The sequence below is a fragment of the Trypanosoma cruzi genome, genomic scaffold, assembly GCF_000209065.1.
Source record: "Trypanosoma cruzi strain CL Brener 1047053517035 genomic scaffold, whole genome shotgun sequence".
NCBI lineage: Eukaryota > Euglenozoa > Kinetoplastea > Trypanosomatida > Trypanosomatidae > Trypanosoma > Trypanosoma cruzi.
In genome coordinates, this window is record NW_001849510.1 from 148073 (window position 1) to 172259 (window position 24187).

The window sequence follows — 24187 nt, forward strand, 5'->3', positions numbered from 1 at the left end:
TGTGAATGTCACAAGCTACTTTTATTATTACTAACTGCGAGCGTGTGTCTGTCTTTCTCTCTCTGTAGTTGTTTTTTATTTTTATTTTTCCGAGGCGTGTCTCCCTAGGCCCTTCTTTGCCGCATTTACACGCGTATGGCGTCGTACTTGGCCCCTTCTTGTTTTTTTTTCTTTTTTGCCTGTAATCAACTCTTCTTGCCTTCTTGCCTTCTTGACGTGCCTGTGGCGAGGGTTCATAGCAACACGAAAATCAGCGGAAGCAACAATAATAAAACGAAATTAATTGTTTGATAATTGATTTTAGATGTCCTCATCGATGAAGCGCCATTCTTGGGAGAGCGTGCTCACGTGCTGTGACTCTTTTAAAGGGACACTTACCGCGTGCAACGCTGGCCTTGCCCTTGAGCGGGCGTTCCGCTGTGTTGAGAAGGGCGGCTCTGCCCGGGCGGAGGTGGTGCACTGCCCCATGTCGGATGGTGGCGCCGGCCTGCTGGACAGCCTGTTCTTTCCGTCCCACTCGGCCTTGTCGTCGCCGTACATCTTCACCCGAGTGGATGTGCCGACTGCCGGCACCACCGACTCCTGCGATTCGGCGCCGGCGCCGCTTGTTCTCGGCCCCCTGGGCGAGCCGTTGAATTACAGCGGCGGCGAATACCGACCGCATTTTGCGTGTGACGTTGCGAACCGCGTGGTTGTGGTGGAGATGGCTGTTGCGTCTGGCTTGCCGATGATCCCCGAGGCCAAGCGGAACCCGCTCCGCACGACGAGCTATGGCGTGGGTCAGATCATCAAGTACGCCGTGGAGTATGTTGCGAGGGAGCACCGCCGCAAGGATGGCCCTGGTGCTGACGGCGGCGTGACGGTGTTCCTCGGCATTGGCGGCAGTGCCACGAATGACGGTGGGCTGGGCGCGCTGCAGGCTCTTGGTGTTGAGATGCTCGTGAAGGCCAAGGATGGCGGCTCGGAGCCCCTAACTACACCGTTCACTGGTGGCGACCTGGAGCGCCTCACGGGTGCACGCCTCACACCGGCGTTCCGGCAGATGTTCTTCTGCGCTGCGGGGGGCTCCAGGACGGCGCCGTACTGCAAGGAGGTGCGTCTGATTGGCGATGTGGCCAACCCGCTGGTTGGCCCGGACGGTGCCACGGCAATATTTGGCCCGCAGAAGTGTGACTCGGCGTGGGAGAAGACGCACCGTGAGCGTGTGCTGTCGCGACTGGAGCATGGCATGCTGAACGCTTCCGCTGCGATTGTGCAGAGCAACCTTCACGGAGGGAAGGCCAGCGAGGATAATATGAAGCAACGCGTTGAGGCTCTTCGCCACACCCCTGGCGGTGGTGGCGCCGGTGGCATGAGTGGCTTTTTCCGCTACGTCGTGGGGGCGAAGTGGATGACCGGTACCGATGTTGTCGCGGAGCTGCTGGACCTTCCGGCGAAACTTCAACGCTGCGACTGCATGATCACCGGCGAGGGTTCCTTTGACGAGCAGACCATTCGCTTCAACAAGACTTTGGGAAGGCTGCTGCAGATGGTGGTGGTGGAGAATATGCGGCGCCAAAGCGTTGGCCAGAAGCTGTTGGGGGATGTTGTGGTGATCTGTGGCAGGACTGCCTATCGGGACGCGGAGCAGGTGCGGCGTTTGCTGCATGAGCAAATGCGTGAGAAGAAGGAGTACAAGGACGCAGCGCTTGCTGCCGCCATCCCGCGTGTCCACCTGCTGTCTCTGACACCACACCACTTCCCTGTGTCGGAGGCGCTGGGAAATGCTGGTGTTTGCGTGGAGGAGCGGATGAGACGCTTCCTGGCCGGAGAGGAGGAGAGGTATGCCGGCAAGGCTCCCGCCGCTGTCCCTGCAGCCGCAAAAATTCGTGCTCACCTGTAGTCCGTTGCCGCACGTTGCAATGATGCAGCGACACAGGGGCTAGGAGGGCTCCTATTCCCCCCTCCCCCCCTCTAAGCTAAACTGCTAAGATTCTAATTAAAATTTAAGGCAGGTGGATCGTCTTGTTTTATTTGTTTAAGAATGTAAGGCGGAGTAGTGCTTTATGCACAGGAAGAGGGTTTGGAATAAAATAACGACTTTTTTCTTTTTTTTCTAATATTTGACGGCCGTCCTTCGTCCAGGCGTGTCGCATTCAGCGTGTGTGTGTGTTTTCTTTAAACGGCAGGTGTCTCTTGTGTTGTCGCCGTGTGTTGATTTCCCTTTTTTCGTTTTTTTTGTTGTTTCTTTATTCTTTCCTTTTTTTTCTTTTTTTCTTTTTTGCGCGCAGTTGGCTGGCACGTTATTTAGATTCTGTAAAAAGGGTGAACCATCAATTGATGCATGCTTGTACGTGTCTTTTGCGTGACGTGTGGTTTTCCTCTCCACTGTTTCCGCCGACTGCGTCTGTTCGTCGTGTGTGTGTGAAGTGTTGGGTGGTTGGAGGAGGCAATGCGGCATACGGGGTGCGTGGCAAATTCACAATTTCTGTGGGTGGCCGTGGGAGCGGGGGTGCGCCTCCAACACGAGGCGGCTTCGGTGCTGGAACGTCCCTTGTGGAATGGCGTCGCTCAAAGTCCTCTCGGCAGTCGAAATGCATCCGCAGTGAAGTTGTGTTAACCCCAGCGACGTTGTTGAGGCGGCTGGAGCTCATTTTTCCCGCGGTCCCGCGTGCTGCGGATCTTTCAAAGGGAGCGACGTGTCGTGTGGGACATTCAGACGCTCACGAGGGGCAGATGCCGGCGTTGTCGGGGGGTTTGTCAGGTGTGCCTGATGGTGTAAGGGCGTGTTGTCACCAGGTGCCATGGGAGCGTGTTGTGCTTCGCCGTTCTGGGCATGTGCCGGCGTCCGAAATGGGCCGCAACTCATCGTCGGGAGTGGTGCACACAACAGCCGCGGTGTATGATGTGATGGTTCCTTCTCCCTTTTGCTTTCTGCCGGGCGAAACAAGCGTGATATCGAGCCTGGCGCACATGGACGGGGGCGGTGATAATGACAATGAGGCTGAACTGCCTCTGGATTTCATGCATGTTGCTGGTAAGACGTGTCATCGATTGCACCATGACCGCACGGTCCTTCTTATACGTTGCCCTGATTCTAAAACGCGTTCTGTATGGTGCCAGCGAGTAGGTGTGCTGCACCACATTCCGGGGTTGCCTGACCCCTCTGTGTCATCGTTGACGTTGCGCGAGTACGTGGATTTCATAAAATCTTTTTCTCAACCCCTCGGACAATCGACAATGCATTACGTGACAAGGTGTGGACGGAACAACCGCGACGCGGCTAACCACAGCATCTGGGAGCGACTGGAAGATGCTAAAGGAGGCAACAGAAATACGGAGGACGGGATGACTGCAGAGTGTCGTGTGCTCCGCGGTGCGGTGGGTGTGTGGATCATTGACCCCTGGCGTGAGAGTGTCTTCTTCGCCCTGCGGTATCACTTGGGCGTGGAGCACTACGAGTGGGTATGCTGCCCACAACACACCCTTTTTCACGAGAGCTGCTCTCCATCCACTAATCCGGCAACGTCCATGACACTCGAGGCAAAACGAATCCTTTTTTCCGACAGGCGTGAGGGACACAGGGCGCCATCTTTCTTTTGGGCGAGGGCGTCGTTGCAGAGGGCCATGTTGGAGCCGTCACCACCGAATGATCACAGCAGGGAGTTGTCACAGCAGTCCAATAGGCGGAGGAAGACGAGGCGGGAGGAACGTAATGCGAAGGAAGATGTGCTCTCTACAATTTTGTATTACTGCGTTGCAGGGACGGCGCTTGGAGCGGATGAAAAGTCAAAGTTTTTGACACGGCTGTTGGGCAGTGATGATGACTTGGTGCGGCTGGCGAGGGTGTGGGCTCCGCTTCCGCGATCCTCACGCCCGCTGCGTGGCCGGCAGATTTTGACGAAAGCCGATGCGCTCGCGGAAGCAATGAAATATGGCCTGCTGCGTCTCCTGCCGTGAATTTTCTTGTTTTTTATTTTATCCCTCTTTTTTTTTTTTTTTTTTTTTTGGTGCGATAGATCCGCACTGTTATTTATTGTGTGTGTGTGTGTGTGGGATGAATTCTTCACAGTGTTTACGTGCACTTTTCTCCCTATTTTTTTTTTTTTTTTTTTGCTCTGGACGCCATGCATGGAGGTCAATGCATCCATAAGATAGAGGTGGGGGAGAGGCGTCATTGCTGCTGGGGTTTTTTTTTTTTTTTTTCTTTTTTCTTCTTCTTTTTTTTGTCTGTATTATCCAACCACGGAATAATAACAATAATAATAATAATTATGATTATTTCGTTTGGTTAGGCGTTTTTTTTTTTTCTTTTATTTCATGTGATTTTTTTTTTTTTTTTCTTTTTTTGTCTTCACCCAACTTGCCGTGTGATTACACGTTCAGATAAAATTTTTATATCAAATTACATGGTGAATCGTTCCACCCGTTTGCAGCGTGGGCCGCTGAAAAAGAAGACAACAGCAGTGGCAGCCCGGACTTCCTCTCATGCAGAGCAGCCGTGCGCAGATGGCCCCGCGAAGACCAGCAGCCCTCAGACGAATAGTATTAAAAATGTCGAAATGACCGTAGGGGTGCATGCTTCACCTGCCGTGGCCGTGGGTGACACGCCGCAGGGGAAGTTGCGGCTGCGACGCAGGGCAAAGAAGGACAGACCGCTGGTGGCTGCGAAAACAGACATGAAAAGCACCGTCAGGAATAGGAAGCGAGGCAGGGCGCGTGGCAGCCAACCCGGAAGAGGATCGACCGCGACAACCATCGTACATGACGAACAGCGCGTTACACGAAGGCCTGCTGGCGGTAACCGTCAGCGGAATCAACACCGTCAGCTCGCCGAGAAACTTGTTGCCCGTGAAGAGCACCAAAGCCGAAAAAAGGCTGCGGAGAAGAGGATGGAGACGGCAAAGGCTGAGCTTGCACTGTTTGATCAGGTGATGCAGATTCCATCGTTTGAGGAAAATCCGTTTGCTGCAATTGAGGGGCATTTGAACGGGACGATGGCATTCCTGCAGCCGCAGACTCCCGACGTGGGGCGACGCAAACTGGAGGAATAGAGTTCAATTGTGTCCTGAGTGGCTGCGACCGAGAGCGGAGCTTGCGTGTGAGGTGGCGCCGGGGCAAACGAATGCTTCTGCCGGTAGTGATGGTGTTGCGTGTGTGTCATGCGCATGAGACTCGAGTAACTGCGATGATTTAATGAAAGGGGAGGGGACATCCATGACGTCTTCACGCTGTCATGCGTGCGTGCCTGCATGCGTCTCACCGCGTGCGGATGTTTTTTTTTTTTCTCACGACTTCTTTCACTTTTTTTTTTTATGTTGACCATTCATTCATCCATGTCACTTGTAGGAGGAGGAAAGGGGGGGAAACAAAAGAAAGGAAAAGCAACAGCAACAAAAACAGCAACACACACACACACACACAGTTGACGGAGGGCATTGGCGGCATTTAATTTTGTACTTGTGCGGGGCGAGCACGACAGGAGGGGGGATTTACCACGACGCAACGCGGGAGTGTGCGTCTTTTGATTCATAAGTCACTTCATACTATTTTTTTTTTTCTTGTTTCTTTGTGTTTGTGTGTGTGTGTGGGACGTTAGGGGAGGAGACGAGTTTTGTTGTTGTTGGTGGGGATGTCTGGCCACCTGCAGTGTGAACATGACCGCAAAGGGCTTAGTGCGACGCAAGCAAACATGTTCTTTTCATTTCAAACGAGTGAAGACGACAGTTCCACGTGCATCCAAAACAACAGCATTCATTCCAGCAACACGAATGCCGGCGATAACGCTGGGAGCAATCATCAGGACTCTCTTGTGACCATTCAGCGGGCGTTATATGCAGCCGACTGTCTGGCGTCTCTCTCCGCCGCCTCCACATGGAGCGGCGAATACCCAAAGAGAGAAACCACTTCATCCACATCGAACAGTGGTGGTGACGATGGTTGTACGGCTGCGGCATACTTGCAGGTCATTTTTTCGGCCATTTTGTCTGTGGCAGAATCACAACAGATCGATTTGGAGTGTGCTGTTCGTTGCTGCATTCGCTCTCTTGCATTAGAGGAGGAGTTATTTCGTGGCGACGCTTCTTTGACGCACCAATCTTTTTCGGCGTCTGCGGGGACGGACTCGGTTGACTCGAATAGGGCCCATCACGTGGATGACGATAAACACACTCATCAGAGACATGTAAAGGAGGGCAAACAACAACAACAAGAGGAGCAACAACTTCTCCCAGGCTTTCAGATAGATTGTAAGGGACACAAGGATGAGTTTCCTGCAGAGAAGGGGGCGATGGGGCAAACGAAGGATGCTGCTGCCATCGACGTGAGTTCAGACCGGATGCATGCTGGCGTAAGAATGAATGTGTCTCTTGATGGGGCAGATGGTGAAGAGAGGGACCACGTGAAGGATCCTAACGTCAAGGTTATCCCTATTTGTGATAGTGACCCCTTATCTCCTCTGGTTTACGGCACAACTACCTTTGGGGACATGGCGTCCGCACCTCGTTCCACCTCACCGCCTCTGCCAATTGCAACGATTCCTATGGGGGAGGAGAGTTATAGTCTCCTTGCGCCTCCATCATGCGTGGCGGGAATGTCATCCAAGGAAATATCACGGAGTGGGAGTCCCGGGAATGCGGCAGGCCGCCACGCAAAAGAACCACACCCACGGCAGACGCAAGAGGTGATGGCGGCGGGGGTTAAATCCCCTAATGAAGTGCCAACACTGCACGCTTCCAATGCATTTGCAACACATTTATTCCAACGGAAGAAAACGGAGACAAGTGTTCATGAGGAGAAGGAGGAGAAAATAAGCTTCAGAAATCGTTTAGAGGCCATCATGCCAAAGGAGCCTCCACAGGAACCGGCAGGATACCGCACAAGTCATGTCACTGGTGTATCTAGCAAGGAAACTATTGGTGTGGACGCAGCAGATGCCTCTGAAAAGGAGGGGAATGTGACTTCCTGCTCAGCTGCGTCTGTTGCCGCGGGGCCGAATGCATATGCGGCAGCAACAGCAGCTGCTGAGGGAAATTCAGTCATGGGGGAAAAATGGCTTGCAGCGGAGTCGTCACTAGAAAAAGGATTCTTCACACCAGAAGGCATAGAAGGAAGAAGTGTTGTATTTCCCCCAACGACGGAATATGTGCCATCTCTTTTAGTCATGGATGATTCTTTGGGTGCAGGCGACACGACGAACAGAGGACAAGAAGAAATTCCACATGTCTCCTCTGATGTTTCCCTTTCCACAACAGCACCGAAAATATCCGGATCGCCGCCATTTCCCAAAATGACACCGTCTTCGTTTTTATTTTCCAACACAGAATTACCGACAAATGAATCGTTGCTTCTTACTACCGACAATACAGCTGTCTCATTACGGATGGATGTGAAGAATGATATGGGCATATTATCTACCTCTGGCAATGTTGTTTCATCTGACACCACAGATCCTCTTCACCAGGGTGCAGAGACAGGGAGTCCTTCTTGTGCCAAACCACATCCTTCTCGGGCGGAGGAGGCGTCATTTTTATCCTGGGCCCTTCCTTTGGGTGTTACGAGCATCTGCTCTGAGGAACATGTGCGGGAAAAGGAGGGAGACACGGTGGGTGTTTCTTGGAAGGAGGGTAAAATCTCTATAGATATTCCTGCAACGGTAACAGATCCAGTGCCTGTAAACCCTATAACTTCGCCATTGTTACAACAGAACCGTGTTTACTACCAACCACCACAACAGCAACAACAGCAGCAGTCGGATTTTTCCGTGGGTTCTGCCGCGACAGTTACGGTATCACCATTTCTACCATGTGAGGAATCCTCCCCATCATTTCGCTGGCTGGATGACATTGTTGTTGCCCCAATGACGATGACAACAACGACGACCACCACCCTTCGTTCTGTGTTGCCTCTCTCTGAGGTGGCAGCGCAGTCGACAACTCAACAAATGGACGAGAACGAGAGGCGTGACGTTGGCATCTTGTCAAGTTCAGGACAAGTGGAGTTTGTGGGAAGGACCCCAACGGAGGAGACGTCATTGCCGTTGAAAAACGACTACCTTCTCTTGAATTTGTGCCACGCCGACGAAGAGGGCGATGGTACGGCGAAAACGTCAACTCCGTCTGCGACAACCGCCGTTGCAGCTTCCACGTTACCGCAGGGGGATTCCCATGCCATGAGCAACCATGCAACTGTGCCCAGCGAATGCAACCGCAGTGCAGGCATCGATCGCAGTATGCTTGAGAAAAACTTAAAAAATATGCGGCAACCGATCGCAGCGAGGGTGCAGCGTGATGAACCGTCTCAAATCCCATCGTTACATGAGGACAGTTGTCAGGATAACGAGTCCAATGAGATGATGGTTCCGTATGGACTGTTGCTTCTTCAGCAGTTGCTGTATGAGTGATGGAAAGAAGAAAACAATGAGAGAGAGAGAGTGTGTGTGTGTGTGTGTGTGGAAGGAGGGAAAGAGGGGATGCAAGACGGAGGGATGCGTATATATTTATACGGAGATGTAGATAGATAGAGAGAGAGAGAGAGAGAGAGAAACGAAAAGAAAAGAAAAGAAAAGGTCGAATTCAAGTGACATCTTGTACATTTCAAAAAACAAAACAAACAAACAAATAAAAAAAAAGGACGGTAGTAAAGAAATAATAATAACGACGTCTCCCTTCCCCCCTCCTTCAGGAACCCAAAAAAAAAAAAAAAGAACACACACACACACACATGCGGGAACCATCGATATTGATTGCTCCAGGGACGCCTTTTTCTTCTTCCCCCCCCCCCCTTTTTTTTTTTTTCTTTCTTTCTTTCTTTCTTGTTGCGTATTTACACTAATTTAGTTGAGGGTGGTGTTGGTGGCGGGTGGTGGGCGCATTATGGCTGGCGTATCCTTCTGGCAGCATTTGATAACATCTGCATGTGTTTTTTTTTTTTTTTCTTCTTTTTCTCCCCTTTCGTTCTGTCCATATCGTTCATATGAAAAGTGTGTGTGGGGTGGTGGTGGTACAGTGGTGGCTGCTTGAAACGGAGCTGCACGGGCTTGTAAAATCTCCTTTTATTATTATTAATTTTTTTCCTTAACACCGTTTTTATTTATTTGTTGTTTGTTGCGCCTACCGCTGGAGTTCTGTCATATCGATGCTTTTTCCTTTTTCCTTTTTTTTTTTTAAGAAATTTTTTTTTTTTTAATCCCTACAAGCCTGACGTGCTGAAAGGTGCGTTGTGCTGGCAATTTGCCTCCAGCAGCAGCAGCACTGCAGCCGGTCGTGGGTATATACATACATACATACAGACAGACAGACAGACAGACGGAGAGACAGAGAGACACACGCACAGTCATCCTATTTCTTCTTCACTTTCTTCATTTCATTGCGTGCTGCGCGATCGCGTCAGTCTTTTTAGTTTTTAGTTTTTCTTGGCGTGTGTGTGTGTGGAAGTGTGTTTAAAAACAACGTGAGGAACTCTACGCCTTCCGTCTGCTCGTTTTTTTTTTTTTTTGTCGATATCCCCACAACCAACATGCCATGCGAGGACGGCGTTGGGCTTCATATTCCCATGGAGCGTGCGGAGGTCCTTTGCGCCGTTGGCACCGGTCTTGTGCGGCCGTGGGAGAGGCGAATTGTTTGCTACGCACTGAAGCACGTCTCTGCTGCCGCAGAAGCTGCCTTACCGTCCACCGAATCACATGAGAGCGCCGACGGAAGCGGCAGCGACGAGAACACGGAGGGAAGGAACGCCTCCATGGAGGAAATTTCCGCTGTGGGTCCCAACAAACAGGAAGAGCAAAAAAGGCAGCGGCGAGAGGAAACAGGGGGCGGTGAAGGTGTGGGCAACCACCTTTGGTCCATGTTCTTTGGGGCATCGAAGAACACATCGGCAGATGCGACGAATGAAGAAGACTGCAATGCAGACTTTTCTCATTATTCAGGACCGCAGTTTTATCTCCTCATGGAGATGGTGCGGGACGCCATGATAGTGGCGAAAGAGACAAGCCAATCGCCTGCATCTGTTGCAACTTCCACATGTAATTTTTCGCGACGGATGAGCTGGAATTTTGATCTTTTGACGGTTTTATTAAATTTGCTGATATTTCACGGCAATGTGCCGGCTGTGGGCCGATTTCTGAGTGTAATTCTTAGCAGTTACGTCATGGCTCTCTTATTTCATCGGTGTTGTCATGACCGTGACGGCGGCGGCATCGTACGAGTGCAGCTGTCCGAGAAGAAGACGGGCAAAGAGGAGGAAGACGACAATGGACTGTCAGACATGCGTCTTGTTCAGAGCGATGCTTTCATCTCTCTTATTTCACGTCTTGCACAGATATATTTCCCACTATGGCATAAACTGAGGGGAGAAGGGGCTGATTTGGCGAGGCGGACGGAAAAGAAACTACCGGCCCCGTTGCTTCACACTCGCTGTGTGCCGATTCCATCATCCCGCCAAAATTCCCTCACGATGTGGAGGAAAATGAACAGCAACTGTGTGTGTGGCAATCTACCAGATACTAGTTTGCAGGGACTTCAGTCAAGGATTATTGAATTGGTCTTTAATCAAATGAACACCTGCAATGTGGGGGTGGGGCTGCTGCCATGTAACAATGAAAAGCAAGGAGACCAAATGAATGAGACCACCAAAAAGAAGAACGTGGAAAAGGAGGCGAAGAAGAAGGAAGAGAGTAAGACGGGGAAAGAAGAGAAACATGTCGATGGAGAAGAGAAGGAGAAGGACGTAACATTAAAATGGGAACACGTGCAGGAGATTGTTGTATGCATTGCCCTGGCCGAACTGGGCCGACTTGTATTGTTATCGGATGACTTTTATGCACCTGGGAATGGCCGTCATGGAAACCACAGCCACCACGGAGGACAGGGGATGAAGAGGGAGGAGGAGGATGCGTTGAGAAACAACACACCCGGCTTGAAGTATTTGGAATGTGTACGTCGCTGTGGGAGCTCCGGCACCGTTGAACAGATGCGTGACATGGCCACCATTCTTCGTGCAGTTGAGGATGAATGGCGACAGCAGCTTCCAACAGATGTCTCTGATTCTACGGGAGAAGAGTTGATGCGGAAGCGAGGCTCACATCCTCTTATCACGAGCAACCACCGCTGGCTGGTAAATGCCATGTGTATTGTTTTGAAATTTGTTTCTCAGACATCGGGGAGCCTCTGCCTTACACCTTTATGTCAGTCAGATCAGCAGAGAGAGTGCCAACGCCCCGTGCCGTACCAAGAGAAGGATTTCTACTACATGAACCTCCTCTTGACATGTTGCTGCGTTGCAGGCGAACAAATTCCAAAGAAAATTTCACATTTTGCTCTGTGCCTCACGGAGTTTACCCTCTCCAATGTTCTTATGGGTAGAAGAGGCGGTGAGGATGCACCTCTGCTTCAAAGAGATACGAATGACCGTTTTGCGGACGAGAGGGGGAATGCCGGCGGGCAGGGTGATGGAATGGATTCTGGTGCGGAGCGGAAGGGCTTGGCTGGTGACCGTGAGTCAAATGAGGAGGCAAAACGGCAATACATTGCGGCGAGTGCACTTTGCACGACAACATTGAGTTTTCTTCGGTGTTGTTACAAATACGGGAGTGTGACGCTGAAGAATGAGCACATCCGTTGGCTGTCAGCGTTGTTGCGGCAACAGGTTATGCTCTGGGAACGATGGTTGCGTCGTGCTGTGTTACTCAAGTCCTTGGTTCGCAAGAGTGCAAAGAGCTCATTGCGACATGCACCACATACAGTTCAGAGCGACACCGGCAGGGTGTTGGACCAACAAGGGCCACACGAGGAGTCGTGTAGTTTTGTTTGGTGGCATACGCGGATTCTTTTGGATTATCTTTGCGTCTTCCGTGATATGTTTTCTTTGGGGGTCGCATGTCAATTTGTGAATGACACGGCACCCTTTTGTACCTCGATGCAGGAACTCGGTAGGGTGCTGCAGATGACCTGCTGGATTGAATTGGACGGTCTTAAGGCTACGCCGTCTGGTACGTATGCCGTTGCATTTGGGGTTGTTCCATTCCCTGTTCTTGCGGCCACGGAGCGACGTTTCTTTATTGGCGCGATGCTCGTTTATGCCATGAGCGCCACAGCGGATACTCTCTTGGCATTCCAAATGTGTATGGAGAATAACCAGGCGTATTTTGGTGACATAGGTGACTGTGGGGGTAATACCGAAAAGGATGATACCAAAACCGTTTCTTTAACGGGCACCACGGAATCGTCTGGAGGAAATGTCGCCTGCGTCACAGAAGATTCATTGATCGCGAGACGGTTATGGGTGAATGATTTTTTTCTGAGTGTTTTACTGCCGTCGTTTGGCCGCGTGATGCAGGGCATTGCCTTCTGTGTTCCCGATGAGTCCATGCTGCCGGCCATACTTCGCTTGGGCCGCTCTGTGGAGTTTCAATACGTTTCACATATCGAAGGGGCGAAGGATCATGAGGCATGGGAGCGGCGGAGTGGTAAAACTCACGTGTTGCCCACAGATGCCGCGACCACGCCTCAGACGACCGGTCAAGAGAAGAAGTTTTTTTTCCAGCGGATGACTCCTTCCTCCTTCTCTTCCCCCTCCTCCATCTGGACATCCACGCCATTCTCGGAGACTCTTCGGGTTGCCATGGGAGTCATGGCATTGGCAAGCAACTCCCAGCAGGCGTTATTATCCCACATCTCCCGTGTGTTTGCCCCTATGATCACTCGCGAGGACGTGATGGCGCGATGGATGTTGGATAAGTTTAGGAATCTACCACACCCTCAGCAGGGGGATGCCTTTTCCCGCTGCCAGATTTTGTTGCATGTTGTGGAGAATTTTGTGCTGCACGTCCCATGGGCTGGTTGGGCATCACAGTCGTTGGAAGTTATCTGCAATGTGGAAGATGCGTCTTTGTCTTTGGCGGGAGGGGAGGGGACACACGTCGAGTCGGAGGTCTCTTCTCTTTCCATTTCTTCCAAAAAGGAGAGGATTGCGCACAGTGGGTATAACGCTCTTCGTGTAGGGAAAGATGTACAGGCGTCATCGAAAACATCTTCTGCATGTATTGGAGCCCCAAGAAGTAGTCATTTGTTCTCATCTCCTGTTCCTCCACCTTTATTTGAAGCAACGTACATTACAGTTATTTCCTGTGTGCTGCTGCGCTTGTCATCCATTGACTTTGATGGGCCACGGGGACTGGAGCTTCGGAATGAGGTGGAACCAAATCGGGTCCGCGCTGTGTTGTTTGGTTTGATCGAGAATTTTTTCCGTGGCATTGATGACGCGGTGTTTCGGCGGTCGTCCATGCGTGAAGAACTCCGAATACGACACCGACAACAACAACAACAACAGCAAAAGGCGCAGAATGAAGGAAGCGGGAGCAGAGTAGCTTCATCGTTTTCATACATATGGGATGGACTGATGAATTCCCTGTCGATATGGACACCACGAGAGAGCGATACGGTACGTGCTAGGAGAGCAGAGTGGGCGGCGATTGATGCATATGTGGATAGCCATCATTCTCTTATTTGCAGCAACGTTGTGTACATTGCCACCGCACTCTATGCGATAGAGCGGGAGTCGTCCTCTCGTCTTCCTTCTGCTGTCGTGGCAGGCGTCCAGTCTACGCCTTATACCTGTCTGCAGCGCCTTGCCCAGCATTCATTGGAGTCTCTCTTGTCAGACGCCGACGTGCCCGCCACGTGGCGTTTTTTGCCCCTGTCGACTTTCTGCACGAATGACGTGTCATTACGTCCTGCCACAGCGGGGATGTTGGATAGGATTGTGGATGTCCCTGTAAATTCCCTCTTGCCATTGCGATGGCTGGTCTCATCCATGCCGACAGATGTGCCACGAGATTCAGGGAAGAGTCGGTGGGAGGGCCCGCCGGTAGAAGGATTGCTGCTTCAACAGGCTTGTGCACTTGTACGTGTCATGACAATTATTGCCGCCTTGACACAAAATACAACAAACGAGCGAGGCGCGGAGGCATCAATAAACACGACGTCTAAGGAATTTTCTACTGCAGCCGCACCGATATTTGTGTTACATCCTGCGGCACTTTCTTTTTTACAGTGGCGTAAACTATGTTTTGCCTTACATGCCATGCGTCACGCGGAGGAACACAATATTGCCCCCATGCCAAACGTCAAAGGTTGCCCATTTCAGCACCTGCAAGGCTGCACCGAGGATGCGCAAGAGGTGACACCTTGTGTGCATCACCCACAGCCACAGGGGCAGGAGCTGAGTGAAGAAAAGAAACATCTCTGCTTTGCGTGCTGTACGAGCGTGGAGTGTGAACGGCGGTATCTTAAGCCTTACATTGAAGCAGGCCTTTCGTTTATGAATCGTTCGCGAATGGATATTTTGATTTGCCGTGCCACAACAGCCGAAGAGCGTCGTGGACTATTTATGGTCTTGTTAATGCTTCGACGAGCCTTTAAGGGGTTCTTTGTATCCTCTGATTTCTCCATGGACGAAGACGAGAGCAAATGGAGAGGTGTGAGTAAAGGACATTGTAGTGAGCCATACGAGGAGCGTTATGAACACAAACGGTTTCCTATTTTGCTACGAAAGCAATCAAGACGTGAAGCGGAGCGGGTTTTGCTGCTGATTATTGCTGCCTTTGCTTTTGGCATCCGGCCTCTGCGGTGCGCAGAGGAGTTATTGTACTGATGGGGCGTAATTTGGCATGAAAGGGGAAGAAAGATGCTCCCTATTGTTTTCCTCTCAGTATTTTGTGTTTTTTTTTTTTTTCAGCAGCCGCATTGCTCTTTATTGTGAAGGTTATTTGTTTTAAAAACGTATCGTATCAGCGTCATGGTTCAATGCGGCAGATGGAGAAGGGTGTTGTGGAGGATAAATGGAAAACATCTTTTTTTTTTTTTTTTCCGTGTAAATTCCCGTCTGGGCTTGTTACGTGTGCACGCATGCTTGTTCCTTTTTTTTTTTTTTTTTGTTCTCTTCTTCTTTTCTTTAGATGGTCGATTGTTTGAAAATAAAAAGAAGAGAGTCCGGAGTTTTCTTTTTTCTCTCTCTCTCTGCTTGTGTGTGTGTGTGTGTGTGTTGGGGTAACAAGAATCGGCCGGGGGGGCTCACTCCAACGCTGAGAATTTAGAACTCTTGGCGCACAGGCAACGTGTCAATGGCGCTCAACAGAAACACGGCGGCGTGGGATATTTTGTACGCGTTGGCTCTGGATGGCGTGCCGGGTGACGCGCCCTCCGACAGGAGAGTGGCCGATGGCACGGCGGCGGAAGAAATGGCTGAGCAGCTTGAAGGGCATCGCGTGAAGCCTCCGCAGCCGGTAAGGATCAGGAGCAAAGCGGTGGATCTTGACAGCATGCGGCCTGCGATGGATGCATCGGGCCTGCTCTTGGAGGCGGAGAAGTTACTGCTGCATGAATGGCCACAAACTTCCGTTACGGACAGGACCTCCTCCTTTGGTGACGGTTTGGGTCGTGTGATGGGGCCGGATGCGGCGACGTGGGATCTCAACGAGGCGCAGGGTCTTCCACAGCCAACGGAGTCATCATTCCCAGGAGCTACAGTAGCGGCAGCAGTGAGCGATGTACCACGGAGCTCATTTTACCCGTTGAAGGCGGGACGCCCAAGTGAAATTTTAACGGCGATGAATGAAGGAAGCCCCGTGCAGGGAAGCAGCAAGATGAAGAGCGTGACGCTACCCGGTACATCTGGTACCACATGCTGGCGCTTTTGTGAGCAACATGTCGGAGGTGTGGAGCAAACGCAGGGACAGGAGGGGAATACTCACGCTGAAAAATTATGCATGGAGCCCGGGAGCCACGACGGGACTTCTGCAGCTATCAGCTACAGCGATAGTTGGAACCACAATCGCAGGGGTGAGAGCGTTCACGTGGAAGATGAACATAACACGTCGAAGGCGTCCTTCAATAAGCTCTTGACTGCCACACCCACCGTCCACTGTAATCCACAGACACAAGTGGGGCATGAACATTCAACTGCCTTCTTTTCTCTTCATCCCTTGTCGAAAAACGTCATGCAGGAATGGAACGACGGCCGTGACGATGAGAAAGATGAGGCAATCCGTGAAAAATTTTTCCGCGTAAAGGAGATCCGCCGCCTTAGACGTGCACAGCGTATGCCGCATGGAGAGACATGTCATGGTTCCACGGTGCCGAATGCCATGATGGGTTTGTTCCACCAACATCTAGACGTTCTTCGCTCCGTTCACCACGAATCCACCGCAGCGTTAGAAGAGGCGGTACAGCTGCTACTGCAGGAACGCAAGTGGATTACTATGCGATGCACGATTCTTTATGATCGCCTGCAGCAACTTAACCGTCACCGCAACAAAATGATTAAACGGCTACAGACTGTCCATGGGGACTCGACGACGGCATTTTTTGCAGATATGAGCGTGGAAGTTTAGGCAAATGCCAAAAAGTGCCACTTAAGGTCAATGCTCCTGCTTTAAAATACTTACCCCCCAACCCCCCCACATTTGGGCTAGAACACACTAACTCCAGCTCTGCTGTCCACCATTTATATACATGTATATAAAATCTTGTATATGAAACTAAAGAATACTCGCTTTTTCTTATCGCTGGCTCTAACCTTTATTGTTTGTAATGTGATCTTGCGGTGGCAGTGCTCGTTGCAGTGAATGTGGGTACTGCAACACACGCAATTTTTCCGTTATGATATCATTTATACGTCCACTTATTTGCAATGCTGTCTTTCCTTTTTCCCTTTATTATTTCTCCCTCCCCCTGTCTCTCTTGTGGCACTCCACCTAGACAGAAGTGATATTTTTTATTATAATTCAGCGAATTCCAGTAAAATATGCCGCCCATGCTCGCCGCCGCCAAGTCCTTGACTCTCTACAAGGACTTCAACAAGGATGTGAAGGACATGCTCACGAAGAGCTACAGCGATGCTCAGAAGTGGAAGCTGGAGAGTAAATTCAAGGGCCCAGAGGACAAGCTCTTTGTGAACCCCATGGCAACGTCCGATGGCAAGTTCAGCGTGGATGTGGAGTACGCTCCAAGGTGCGGCGCCGCACTGAAGGCGACGCTTGAGCCCAGCACCTGCAATGTCAACCTGACGGCGTCGTACCTCTTCCAGGGCCACAAGGTGGAGGCTGTGGGAAAGAAGAATGGCGAGTATGAGCTCTCCCATGAGTTCGTGATGCCCTCTCGCATGTCGTCGCACGCGAAGTTGGTGAACAAAACTGTGGAGGTGGGCGTCGCGACGGCCGTAGCGCCTCACTGCCAAGTGGGATGCGGTGCGCTTTGCACCCTGGACGGAAAGAAGAACTACGACCTGACGCTCGGCTGCCGCTATGCCTATGCTGGCTATGCACTGGCGGTCCGCACGAACAAGCTGCGCTCGTACACGACCAGCTTTGCGACGCCGATACCGAAGTGCCCCCATCACGTGCTGGTTGGCGCCGAGGTGGTGTGTGGCCGTGGGCAGGGCTGGACGGGGACCCTGGGCTTTGAGACGGCCTGCGTGCTGTTCAAGGGCAACACGCTGAAGGCACGCGTGAACAAAAACAAGGAGTGGGCGGTTGTGTACATCGCAAAGCTTGTGGACAACTGGACGGCCGCCGTCACTCTTGACAAAAACCTGAAACCCGGGGTACTCCTGACACACTCGTAGGGGAACGTCGCCGATGGTGCGGGGGACAAAAGAAGCGAATGGAATGAAAAGGAAGGGAAAGCATATATATATATATTGTTTGTGAGCGAGCCATGTTTGGTGAGTTATCTGTTGGCGAATGGACGGACGATGGGGGAGAGAAATTGGCTGGGGGTGTGAGTGGGAATAATAACGGAAGTGGGGTAGTCGAAGGAGCATGAGGGAACGCGACATGCATTCAGACAAGAACCCCTCTGGACACGGCTGGGAGAACAGTTAAAAGGGGGATCCAAGTCGTCTTTCTCTCCCCCCGTCTTTCTTTTTGTGTACACGTGTGCATGTACATGACGTGGTTTATTTATTTATTTATTTTTTTCCCTTGCAAAACTGGAAAATGTATATTATATACCTACTTATATAATATGTATTTATTTATTTGTAATGATTGCAGTTGTAGTTCTCGGTTTGCTCTTTATTTTTATTAACTTTCCTTTTTTTTTTTGTGTGTGTTTTTACTGGATTACGTTTCCTTTTTTTTTTCTTTTTTTAAACATTTATTTATTTATTGGGATGTGATGTTGTTTTGTTGGAACGTCTTTATTATTATTATTATTTTCTTCTTCTTCCCGCCGGCGTGTGGGAAGGGGGAGGCGGCGGTACTGCGTGGGGTTTCATGTGTGACCTTCTGCTTTGCAATTTATTTATTTATGTTTCCTTTTTTTGGGGTGGTGGTGGTGGTGGTGGGGGCATCAATGGCACACGTACTCACTGGGAGGGGGAGGGGAGAGGAGTTCAAATGGTGTGCGTGGATCTCACATGTGTGGCGATTCGTTTGACGCCGGTGTGGGTGTGTCTCATTGCGTACTGTCCGAATGGAAAGCGTCCGACGCCTCTGCAGGCCCTCGTTCGCGTGATGGACTACGGATTCTCCGTGGAGGCATTTAAACGCAAGCCCATTGTGCTACTGACACACATGTTTGTGCACGCCAATGAATCGCACCTTGCGGGGAACTTGACATCCCTCATGGCGACTCTCTTGGAGTTTGGCGGCCCGTCCGTGCAGAGGAATGTTGAGGAGCACAACGTTTGGGTGTCCGTTCGTCGCATGGTAGGATCATTTGCGGTATTCATTGGGGGTGGCATTATGGGTGGTATCGGTGGGCAATTGATGTTCAACGACGCCCAGTTGGCATGTCGTCACAAGCGGTGGATGTCGTTGCTGTCAGTGAAGGGGGAAACGAATGGAACTCCGTTGGATGCCGTCATTCGACGTGCGAAGAGTTGGTTGGAGCGAATGAAGTACAAAATTGACAAGAAACGTACCGATTCCATTTTTATGTGTGGTGCCAGCGCAGGGATTTGTTCCCTTGCGGGGTTTAACGTGTCTTACTACAAGCGGTGGGGCACCGCACTCACAATGGTCGCGCCAGAAGTCATTGCCCTCGTATGCTCACTGCTGAGCTCACAAACACGGCTGGCGAATACCGCATGGTTGCCGGCGGGAGAAGTCGTTGGCCACGCGGCGCACGTTGGTGGGTTTACGGCGGGTGTTTGCATTGGACTTGCCTGGCGTTGGTTCTCTCGCGTCTACCGTAACGCTAGGCAACGAAAGCAAAGGACGAAGAAGGTGTAGAAATCCGCCTTTTTTTTTCTTTTCTTTTCTTTTCTTTTTTTTTTTTTTTTGGGAGAGGAATTAAAAAGGACAACAACAAAGAAGACGGAAAAGGAAAATATGAGTGAATTGGAAACGAAGACAACAAAACAACAATGGAAAGGTGTGGGAAATTCCTTTTGTTTTTTTTGGCGGGACGTATGTGCGTATATAAAAATATTTATATTTATATGCATTGGGGAATGCAATGGAAATGTTGTTCTTCTGGCAACCAAATGAAACTTCCTTGTCATTGGCATGCTTCAATGCATGCGTGCCAATTCATCACACACACACACACAGACAGACAGGCAGACAGACAGGCAGAAGCACAGACAGACAGATGTGTGTGTATAGTGTGACTTTATTTCATGGCGGAAAAAAAAAAAAAAAGGAGGGGAGGGGAAAAAAGACGGGGTTTTCCCTTTTTTTAGTTTGCCTTTCACTCCCTCTCTGTTTGTTGTTTGTTTCGCGTCATTTCCAACGAGCAGACGCAATTTTGAGATTTTCTCTTTTTTTTTTTTTGTCGTTGTTGTTTTTGATTTATTTCTCTTTTTCTCTCTTCGCGTATTTGATTCCCCCCTTCAAAAAGGGGGGAAAAAAAAATAAAGAAAGAAATGTGGGGAGTACTTCTCACGTTGTTCTTGGTGGCATTAGCGCCGTCCTTGCAGTTCCCATTTATTGCGGCCTTTGCCGTGCAGGACGCCGCGGCGACGAATTCTTCTGCCACTGGCGACCATTTGCCTGGGGTGGATTTGCACACGTTGGTTGAAGAGAACGCCACGCTTATTCTTGCAGGGGATGCCTTGCGTTATGTGTATGTAGCACCAAAGCGATACGTGCATATGGTGCATCTTGCACTGCAGGATGATCTTTCACGATGCTTCTGTCATTTTTACTTGCAACAACAGTTCTTGACTGGGGGGGATCTTGACGCCGAAACGGTGGTGCCTGAAAGGCGTGACGTAGATGCGTGCAAAATGAGTTACTTCTCGCTGCTTCCAGGGTTCAACGACGTCCCGGAAGAACTCGCCGTGCACTTCACTGCGACGTGGTCGATGCCGTCACGTGATTATAAAAAGAATCCTTCTGGGCATGTGACACAGTTGACGTTGCCGCAGGGATGTTTCACTGGACTGCAGCGTGTCCTGGCGAAGCTCGCAGGACGCTCCGGGAATCATCCACTGCGGCGGTGCACTGTCTTTCTTGGAATTCATCCGTCGAGCATGATGAAGGACCCGTCGAATGTGCTTTCGTTCAATACGCGTTTATGCGGTGTGATGTGCGGTTTGGCCATTGTTGTGCTTGTAATAAGCGGCCTAATGGTGCTGGTGACAGTCCTGTTCATGAGCTGCAGGCGATGGAATGCCGAGTATGGGATGGACGAGGAACTGGGGCAGGCCGGCGCAGTCGATGGCGTCATTAGCTCTGACCACACGAGGCGCGGCAGTCTTTCGAGGTGTCGTTTGAACGAGGGCCCGGAGAGGAAAATGCCGGAGGAGTCGCAGCTGCGAAAAGCAGGAGCAGCATCCGGGAGACGTGCATCCAGGGCCCCTGCGGTGGGATTTCGGTGAAATTATGTTTATGTGTTTGCGTGTGTATGGGGAGGGGAACGAGGTAATTGTGAGGGGAATTTTATAAACCTCCAGGGAAGAAATGAAGAAGAGAGAGAGAGGGAGAGAATGTGAATGATGGACTTGTGTTTTCATTAGTTTTCTTTTTCTTTTTTTTTTTTCTTCTTTGATTTACTGTTGCTTTCTTTGCGTCGTGTCCATTGTTATTTCCCCTTTTCTCTCTATATAATGTGTACATCCTTGTGGGGGCTGGGGTGGTATTTTTCTCACTTTCTATGTATGTTTATTGTAATGCTCATAACATTTTTTTTTTTTTTTTCTTCTCTTCCCGTTCTTCCTTTTTCTGCAATGTGATTTATTTTCTACTGCTGCTGCTGCTGCTGCTGCCTCCAAGGTTTTTCGCTGCACGGGTGAATACAGCAGGCAAAAGGTGAAGTGGGTGGGACCGGGGGGAGGGAGGGGAGGGGAGGGTCACAGGGTGATTTCTTACAAGATAGCCGTTGTAAGCATCAACGCTTTATTTTACCACAAGAAGGAATTTATTTATTGGAAAGGAAGAGGCATAAGAAGGAGAAGAACTGTCTCTGTGTGTCTGTATTTATCAAGTAGACATGAACTTACCGAAGGGGAAGTCGGACATGTATGGGCGTGACGCACACGTGCCATCACTCTGCAGTGAATATCATCCATCGGAGTGGATTTTTTTGTTAGTAGTGATGTTCACAGCGACGGTGTGTGGCGGGGGTGGCATAGGCTTCATCCTGCCGGTGACGGCTATGCATGATGCTTCTATGGACATGACTTCCGCTTTAGCTCCAACTCCAGCTGCTGCTGTTGATGTTGCTGCGTCCTATTCTCATGCATATAGCGCGGATGCGTGTGCTTCATACACGAGCTGTGCTGAATGTGTATTTGATGCATCCGATGGCATCTTGAGCCCATCGATGGACTGTGCATGGTGTGTTATCACTCACCGTTGCATGCGTTTTAACGTCTCGTTTTTGACATCCAATTTAACTCCATCATCATCATCATCTTCTTCTTCTTTTTATGCCGCTGCGACGGCGAAGACTTGCCCGGATTGGCGCCACGCAAAATTTAACGCCAACTGCCCAGACATGTCATGCTCTGCGGCACACACGACGAACAATATTTACATCTGCCGTCCAATAACGATTTTTTGGATTTTACTCGCCTGCATTTTAGTTCTTTTGGACCTTGGATTCTACATGTGGCTACACGCTATACGACAGTTGCCATGGAAATACGAGCCGCGTTTGAGTCAATTGCTCACTGGGATGCCGACCCCTACGTTGCAACTTATAACTCCGGTGAGGGTGAATCAGGAGCAGGCGGGGTCGGAGGGGAGAGAGGTGCCAACAGAGGTGGATATGAAGGAGCAAACGAGTAATTATCATCACAGTAATAATATTAATAATCATGTGGACGATGAGAAGGGTGATCCACACGAGCACAACAGCCAACACCAGCAGACGCAAAAGCAAAAGCGTGTGCTTAGCAATTGTCCCATTTGTAAGATGGCACAACCAGCCCCACTTCCCCCTGGGCATGTATGTTTCTGGTGCGACATTGCACGGTTTGGTTTTATTCCTCTCTTTATTGGCACTTCCACCGCGGGGCTGAGCTTCATGCTTCTCTTTTGTGTCTCATTAAAGCCATGGTTTGCGGATGGATTTTACGCATACCTCTTGTTGAGTGCCTATATTTCATACGCACTGTTTGGGGCACACGTGTATTTTAGGCGGGCATCGAGAGTGCATGTAGAGGCGGCACGCGAAACACTTTACATATCCCTTGCAATTTTTTTGCATGGCCGCTCCGTTCTTTCGGTTATGCCTTCCCTTTCAGAAGGAGACATTGTCCCATCTGCATCCGCGTCCACGTCTGCGCAGGCTTCCCCATTGCAACGTCCCGTCCAACCACCAGAAGGAGGGGTGGGAGGAAAGGCTTTGTTGCAAAGCAATGGTCTTACCACTGAATGGATACGACAGAAGAAGGGAGAGACGGCACAGCTGCTCAACATGGAGGAATTGGAGCATGGAATTCGGAAGGTCTTGCGTCAGACACTTAGCCGTGATGAGTGTGTTCTCTGGTGCGAAAAGCCGGAGGTGTCAAGTGTCATTTTGTATGATCTTTGGCTCTACTTGGACCTTTTAGCAGGGTTGGCACTTGGGATCTGGCTTTTTGTGGCGTCAAGCGTTAAAGACTCCAGTTATGTGCTTGTGCGTCTTGTTGGCTCCACCTCAATGTGTGTTATTGGTTTTGTGTTGATTTTAGTCTTTGCCTGCTTACTCATGACGACATTAAGTAGTAGCACCCGTCTGTATGTTCTTACGGATAATCGGTTATTGACGATATTTAATGGTTTTATCAGTCCTACAGTTACAGAGACGGAGCTTAGGAGTCTTCGCCGTGCCTCTATCTATGGATGCAAGATGTGGACTGCGAAGCCGGAACTTACCTTTTCATGGGAGGTGCCTGTAACGGAGCGGAAGTTGCCCCCTATTAAGAGTCAGAACTTCCCTTGCGTCGTTCATGTAGAGGAGTTTTTGAAATACTTCAAGATGGTTGCACCGAAGTTTATGCCAATCAATGATCAAATCCGTAAAGGCATTCGACATGAACGAAAGGCGTGGCGGTTGCATCTCTTCTTCTGCATTGTGCTGCTCCATTTCTTACCTATCATCACGTTTTACCCACTTTTTGTGCCTGGCTTCTTATCGTTTTTGCTGCTCATTATATTTGGCGTTGTCGTGCTGGCAACGGTGCATCGTGGGGTGCGTGCTCAACACGTGACGCACACGCCGTTGAATCTTGTGGACCATTGGGCTCCATGTGACCTCCGGCGCAGCAGAAGCGGTAGCGGTGGGAGAGCGAGTCCGCTTGCCCGTCTTGTTGCCGACGGGAACTCCACAGCAGAGAATTTAGGGAGCAGGCCAAAAACCGTCAAGTTTTCCTCAGGCCTGGAGCTGCCGAGGAGCAGAGAGTCTCGCACATCATCTCCCCCTCCCCCCGCACGTGACCGCCTGAAATGAACCACGCGGTGAATGAAATGAGAGGGAAGGGGTGGGGGAAAGAAAAAAAAAAAAGGATGCATAACAAACATGAAATTGAATTTAGAAGATTTGTTATGCGCATTTGTGTGTGTGTGTGTGTGTGTGTGTCTCAGTGCGGTGCTCGATTGCAGTGGTGGGGGAATTTCAAGGAAAACAAAAAAAAGAGAAAATTGCTCGTGCTTTGGGGGGGGGGCTTGCAAAGATGTGCATGCGATGTCTGCCAATTGGCTCCATTTGTCTGTGAAAGTGCACATGAATGACATGGCTGGCGGTGACGTCCCAACTGTTTTTGTCTTATTTATTTATTT

General features: G+C 50.3%; 10 protein-coding genes across 10 annotated transcripts, besides 32 other annotated features; all 10 read left to right on the forward strand.

Annotated features, from left to right (window-relative positions):
* Nucleotides 1-19495: part of a sequence feature (heterozygous, non-Esmeraldo-like haplotype) that runs on past the window's edge.
* Nucleotides 305-1882, forward strand: Tc00.1047053508741.170 (hypothetical protein, conserved; the record flags this gene model as incomplete). Its single annotated transcript, XM_815956.1, has 1 exon — nt 305-1882. The coding sequence occupies one exon, from the start codon at nt 305-307 to the stop codon at nt 1880-1882; it is 1578 nt and encodes a 525-aa protein (XP_821049.1).
* Nucleotides 2198-2262: a sequence feature (T-rich).
* Nucleotides 2320-3939, forward strand: Tc00.1047053508741.180 (hypothetical protein, conserved; the record flags this gene model as incomplete). Its single annotated transcript, XM_815957.1, has 1 exon — nt 2320-3939. One exon carries the CDS (start codon nt 2320-2322, stop codon nt 3937-3939), a length of 1620 nt encoding a protein of 539 aa, XP_821050.1.
* Nucleotides 3941-3988: a sequence feature (T-rich).
* Nucleotides 4074-4094: a sequence feature (AT_rich).
* Nucleotides 4169-4207: a microsatellite.
* Nucleotides 4229-4252: a microsatellite.
* Nucleotides 4278-4329: a sequence feature (T-rich).
* Tc00.1047053508741.190 (hypothetical protein, conserved) lies at nt 4389-5033 on the forward strand (the record flags this gene model as incomplete). The annotated part of the gene is made up of 1 exon (XM_815958.1): nt 4389-5033. One exon carries the CDS (start codon nt 4389-4391, stop codon nt 5031-5033), a length of 645 nt encoding a protein of 214 aa, XP_821051.1.
* Nucleotides 5612-8380, forward strand: Tc00.1047053508741.200 (hypothetical protein, conserved; the record flags this gene model as incomplete). Its single annotated transcript, XM_815959.1, has 1 exon — nt 5612-8380. The coding sequence occupies one exon, from the start codon at nt 5612-5614 to the stop codon at nt 8378-8380; it is 2769 nt and encodes a 922-aa protein (XP_821052.1).
* Nucleotides 8411-8431: a microsatellite.
* Nucleotides 8491-8521: a microsatellite.
* Nucleotides 8525-8545: a microsatellite.
* Nucleotides 8764-8793: a microsatellite.
* Nucleotides 9030-9051: a sequence feature (AT_rich).
* Nucleotides 9119-9163: a microsatellite.
* Nucleotides 9253-9303: a microsatellite.
* On the forward strand, nt 9496-14628 carry Tc00.1047053508741.210 (uncharacterized protein; the record flags this gene model as incomplete). Its single annotated transcript, XM_815960.1, has 1 exon — nt 9496-14628. One exon carries the CDS (start codon nt 9496-9498, stop codon nt 14626-14628), a length of 5133 nt encoding a protein of 1710 aa, XP_821053.1.
* Nucleotides 10609-10703: a sequence feature (GA-rich).
* Nucleotides 13278-13308: a microsatellite.
* Nucleotides 14894-14930: a sequence feature (T-rich).
* Nucleotides 14999-15019: a microsatellite.
* Nucleotides 15098-16366, forward strand: Tc00.1047053508741.220 (uncharacterized protein; the record flags this gene model as incomplete). Its single annotated transcript, XM_815961.1, has 1 exon — nt 15098-16366. The coding sequence occupies one exon, from the start codon at nt 15098-15100 to the stop codon at nt 16364-16366; it is 1269 nt and encodes a 422-aa protein (XP_821054.1).
* Tc00.1047053508741.229 (hypothetical protein, conserved) lies at nt 16780-17598 on the forward strand (the record flags this gene model as incomplete). The annotated part of the gene is made up of 1 exon (XM_815979.1): nt 16780-17598. The coding sequence occupies one exon, from the start codon at nt 16780-16782 to the stop codon at nt 17596-17598; it is 819 nt and encodes a 272-aa protein (XP_821072.1).
* Nucleotides 17931-17953: a sequence feature (AT_rich).
* Nucleotides 18042-18125: a sequence feature (T-rich).
* Nucleotides 18302-18321: a microsatellite.
* On the forward strand, nt 18374-19210 carry Tc00.1047053508741.240 (hypothetical protein, conserved; the record flags this gene model as incomplete). The annotated part of the gene is made up of 1 exon (XM_815962.1): nt 18374-19210. The coding sequence occupies one exon, from the start codon at nt 18374-18376 to the stop codon at nt 19208-19210; it is 837 nt and encodes a 278-aa protein (XP_821055.1).
* Nucleotides 19219-19258: a microsatellite.
* Nucleotides 19397-19421: a sequence feature (AT_rich).
* Nucleotides 19496-19827: a sequence feature (haploid, non-Esmeraldo-like haplotype).
* Nucleotides 19516-19572: a microsatellite.
* Nucleotides 19734-19792: a sequence feature (T-rich).
* Nucleotides 19828-20766: a sequence feature (haploid, Esmeraldo-like haplotype).
* Tc00.1047053508741.250 (uncharacterized protein) lies at nt 19846-20802 on the forward strand (the record flags this gene model as incomplete). Its single annotated transcript, XM_815963.1, has 1 exon — nt 19846-20802. The coding sequence occupies one exon, from the start codon at nt 19846-19848 to the stop codon at nt 20800-20802; it is 957 nt and encodes a 318-aa protein (XP_821056.1).
* Nucleotides 20767-21105: a sequence feature (areas merged during assembly that could not be assigned to a particular haplotype. This can correspond to areas where the two haplotypes were merged or to regions with more than two copies in the genome that were merged during assembly.).
* Nucleotides 20941-20970: a microsatellite.
* Nucleotides 21106-24187: part of a sequence feature (heterozygous, non-Esmeraldo-like haplotype) that runs on past the window's edge.
* Nucleotides 21165-21189: a microsatellite.
* Nucleotides 21414-23858, forward strand: Tc00.1047053508741.260 (hypothetical protein, conserved; the record flags this gene model as incomplete). Its single annotated transcript, XM_815964.1, has 1 exon — nt 21414-23858. One exon carries the CDS (start codon nt 21414-21416, stop codon nt 23856-23858), a length of 2445 nt encoding a protein of 814 aa, XP_821057.1.
* Nucleotides 23963-23987: a microsatellite.